The sequence below is a fragment of the Triticum dicoccoides genome, chromosome 4B, assembly GCF_002162155.2.
Source record: "Triticum dicoccoides isolate Atlit2015 ecotype Zavitan chromosome 4B, WEW_v2.0, whole genome shotgun sequence".
Lineage (NCBI taxonomy): Eukaryota > Viridiplantae > Streptophyta > Magnoliopsida > Poales > Poaceae > Triticum > Triticum dicoccoides.
Genome location: NC_041387.1, coordinates 673,628,569 through 673,633,000, shown reverse-complemented (window position 1 = coordinate 673,633,000; position 4,432 = coordinate 673,628,569). Strand labels below are relative to the sequence as shown.

The 4,432-nt window shown below is 48.1% G+C and overlaps 1 protein-coding gene and 1 non-coding gene across 3 annotated transcripts in view; both read left to right on the top strand.

Moving 5' to 3' along the window:
- The first annotated feature begins 1,920 nt into the window (after positions 1-1,920).
- TRNAS-GCU lies at positions 1,921-2,002 on the top strand. The gene has a single exon. It is a non-coding gene; the product is annotated as a tRNA-Ser (tRNA).
- A 1,407-nt stretch (positions 2,003-3,409) lies between these two features.
- Positions 3,410-4,432, top strand: part of LOC119292279 (arsenate reductase 2.2-like) — a 2,759-nt gene continuing 1,736 nt past the window's right edge. Inside the window, exons 1-2 of one of the 2 annotated variants that reach the window (XM_037571121.1) lie at positions 3,410-3,602; positions 3,672-3,810. In XM_037571121.1, coding sequence (XP_037427018.1) covers positions 3,415-3,602; positions 3,672-3,810 — 327 coding nt within the window. In that variant the 5' untranslated portion in view covers positions 3,410-3,414. Of the gene's footprint in view, positions 3,603-3,671; positions 3,815-4,432 lie in introns of both variants that reach the window. The other variant, XM_037571120.1, reaches the window with a different exon arrangement.

The following is a 4,432-nucleotide window of genomic DNA, read 5'->3' as shown; positions in this document are numbered from 1 at the left end:
GCATGCCCATGCTTCCTTTATGCAGATTGGCGAGGGCGATGCGGGTGTTGATGATCTGTGCTTGCGTCTGGGCAGTGAAGGAGGCGTGGATGGCACTCCTCACCTCGGCCGGCGTTTGAAGGGTAGCTACCTGCGCGAGAACCTCACGTGAAAGAGATCCCATAAGGTATCCTTGTACCTGTTGCTGCTGGGCATACCAGATCGACTGGGCGTAGTTGAAGACCTGCTCCTCCTTCCCATCTTCGGTGATGGTGATGGTAGGAGGGGGCGCCGGGCTTGCGGCGTCGAGGAAGTGCTCCATCTGTGCTCCCTTGATTTGGGGAAGCACGATGGTCTTCCAAAGGAGGAAATTTGTCCTCGTGAGCTTCTCTGATGGAGGAGACCCGAGAGAGGCGACGCTGCTGTAGGTGGAAGAAGGTGCATAGGTGGAAGGTGCAGGTTGGGTGGACAGGGCGCTCATGGTGGATCCAATCAGGGCGGAATTGGTGGAGGCAGCGGTGTTGGCGTTGGTGCCTGACATGTCCCTCTCGATAGATCTCTCTCTGGGTAGGTTTCAGGTTTCTCTCTCGATCAACTAGATCGATCACAGGAAGGCTAGACGTACGAGAGGAAGGGCTCTGATACCATGTAAGATTTGGTAGGAAGCGTTGAACCTTTTGCTCGGGCCGCATGTATATTTATATGAGAGTTACCGTAGCTTACACAATTGGAATATCGCTAGGATCCTTCTAGATTACAACGAAAGCGACTTGAAGAAGAAGAACAGAAAAAGAGATAGAAACAGAAACAGTTTAAACATATCTGGCTATCTCTACGTAATCTATTCTAATAGAACTCACATGATTCCAAGCTTCTTTACTTGGTGTTGAGAGATCTCAAACACTCATGGGTTGGTTGATCTCTGGCACCCAGAGTAAGCACACAAATGACCGATTGCCTGCCAAATTCAGATAATTTGGAATAGCCAGAGCAAATAACTGATAAAATTATGTAGCAACAATAAATTACCTATACAAGAAATCGCCGCGGTCGACGCCGGTGGCTTGAGCAGTGCAGGGGGCGGCGCGGCGTGGGTTGACGGCTCCGACGACGGTGTCGAGTGGGTCGAATACCGGGCGGCCCTGTGCAGCACGGCACGGAGGCCGGCCGTGCGGGAGCTGAGGCGGGTGCGGACGGGCTCCAGCGAGAGGACCAACACGGAGCGCACCTGCTCCGGCAACCGGTCCGCCTGGTGTCAACGGACCTCAACTTTGAATTCATTCTGAAATACAACAAGATTCAGGATATCATTTGCTGTCTGTTCCAGTTGAGTGTTTTTTCAGGAAGCAAAAAAAAGAAAAGGCTCGCATTCATCCTGAATCCTTTGTCTTCATGGCTTCAGAATTCATATGAGTTCCGATTGAACAGACAGCAAAAGTTTTAGAACTTAGGTCGAGCAGTAACTAGTACTCCCTCCGTCCGAAAATACTTGTCATCAAAATGTATAAAAAGAGGATGTATCTAGACATAAAAGAGGATGTATCTAGACATATTTTAGTTCGAGATACATCAGATTTTATCCATTTTGATGACAAATATTTTCGGACGGAGAAAGTACTACCACAACAGATATACAACAAGATACTACAAAACCACTACCAAAAGATTAATGCATACGAAAAATCTCGCCGGCCCAAGATTAAAGATTACTTCCTCCGTTTCATAATATAAAAGTATCAGTGTCAGATACGCTCTCATATTATGGGACGGAGATAGTACATATGTTATCTTTTTTAAAGGGACCGTCTATTTTAAGTCGCGCGAAGAAACGTTTGGCATCAGTCTTTTCTTGAGCGTTGGGTGACACCGTGGCCGTGGTATCGCCATCTTATACTACTTTCACAGACTAAGTAATTTCTGCACATTTTGCATTCACCAACTGACACTTTGGCCGAGTGGTTAAGGCGTGTGCCTGCTAAGTACATGGGCTCTGCCCGCGAGAGTTCGAATCTCTCAGGTGTCGATTTATTTTTTCCTTTTTCCTCTTTTTTTCCTCGGGTAGATGGGCCACCGCTACGACTGGCCACAGATAGAATATGTCTCAAAAAAAAAAAGCCCACAGATAGAATGGCCGTCCACCTACAAAAAGAAGCCCAGCCTCAAAAAAAAAAAACCTACAAAAGGAAGCCTCGTCTAAAAAAAACCCTAAAAAAAAACATAGGAGGCCACCACCCAGAAGAAAAAACCTACAATGAACCTACCACTAACAAAAAGAATATCCAGACTTGGATTTTCTACACTCTGCACGAAATACACGCTCGTACAAACTGTAAAAATCCAAAACGATAGTAATACATATTTGATGTCCTTTTTTCGTCAATGCATTGACGCATGTTCTAAGTGCATGTAAAATTTCACCAAGAAAAATACATCCGTGGCGATCCGTGGAAATACAAAATTCAGGTATCAAAACGCGACATTTGGAGTACTCAATTTTGTTTTCGTTTTGCACAGACCAGGATGGATGTCGGGCGGTGAGGGGTATTTGTGGGTGAGGTACATTTTGCTAGTTCATTTTTTTATGTCTTCAAAATAGGAAAATATTTTGGGTTTGCAAGCCCTTTACTTCATAAATACACAAGTACTAATTCTATCTGTATTATATTATGTCTAGTTTTGAGCGGAAGAGATGGTACATGGTATGACATCATTGTTTTTTTTCTTTTCCTTGTCACAAAGTAACTACAGAAACCTTCCTCCCCTCGATCTCCGTCAGCGAGTCTGTGGAGTGTGGATTCACCTCCACTCTGCTTGCTGCTCCGACGGCCGATGACGGGGATGGGAAACCTGGCCCCTCGGCTCCTTCTAGTAGATAGGTAGGATTTTAGTCCTGGCAGGACGGTGCTTGGACGGGTGGCGACGCTTTTTATTTGAGTCAGTCTTCCGGGATCTGATCCTCCTCAAGTTCGTTCATGCGAACGGATTAGATGGAGCTCCAGCGTAGATTCCTGCCAGCTCCTTGGGCCAGCGGGTTAGCGTTTCTCGATGTGCGTACACAACAACGATATTTGCCATCAGGTTTTTCAGATCGATTTAAGGATTCAATGGTGATGACTGTGGCACTGGTCCTTAGAGGCACATGCATGAAGATTTACTGGCTATCATCGACAAGGTCAAGCTGGCTCCGGTATGGAAGCGGTGACGGCGGCACATCGCGACCCGTTCTAGCAGCGACAATGGTGAATCTTTATAATAGGTCTGAAACTTTTTTGAGGGAAAAAAATGTCATGGAGGTCAGCGCGCGTGCCGGCCCGCCACGGCCCGTGTACTAAGCGTGCCTGACCCGTTTAACTCGGGCCGGGCCGGGCCCTCCCATTTGTCCAGGTTTGGTTGTACATCAACTAAATCGCTTAACCGTCACATTCTCGGGGGGCTATGTGCAAACCTCGGCAGACGAAGAGGGGGCAAGAATCTCCCCTCTCTCCTTCCTCATCTCCGGCGAGGCCCCGACCCCGCACCCCACGGCGGCCGGAGGCGATGGCGAGGAAGGGCGTGTCGTACGTGACGGCGGCGCAGCTGGTGTCCATGGTCAGCGACCCGCGCGTCGCCATCATCGACGTCAGGTACGCACCGTGGCCGCGCCGGGGAGCACGAGCCAGAGGAGGCTGACGTGGGTTGGGGTGTATGTGCAGGGACGAGGAGCGGATCTGCGACGCGCACATCGCCGGGTCGCACCACTACGCCAGCGACGGCTTCGCGGACCGGCTGCCGGAGATCGCCGAGGCCACCCGGGCCAAGGACACCCTCGTCTTCCACTGCGCCCTCAGCCAGGTCGGTCAGGCCCCTCCCTCCTTCAAAGTTCCTCTCTTCCAGCTCTTGATCTTTCGAATACCACTTGCTAAAGCGAGCAAACAATTAGCACCTTGGACCTTTGGCAGCAGTACAGTTGGTGCCTCTTGTAGATCTCATGGATTATGAGTTGACCAGGGTTTCAAAGGTGGAGGCACAAATTACAGAGATAAAATTATTTGTCTATACAATGTACTGTGAATTTGATGGGATGGTGGTTATTTGTCTCTATTATCTACTGTGAATTTGATGGTTATTATTTGGAAATGCAAATACAACTGCTATGTGTGTTACACATGAAGGCATCAACAAGGTAGTTGAAACTGGATTCCATTTTTTTTCTTTTTTACAGAATCAGACCATAGAAGGTTTCGCGAACATAGCCAGTGAGACAGTTTTTGTGCAGATGCGGTAGCCATAGGACTTCCATTTGTTTCATTGTGTGGGTTTACATGTTATTGTCATTCACGATTGTACGATGTCAGGATTCACTTTCTTTCATACCCTTGCAATCATCGTGTGCTCTCTAGGCCCGTGGTGAGGACTCAGGACATCTTTTATATGCTTAGGCCTTGTTTTTTTTTTTTGAGGGTTAAGACAGTAG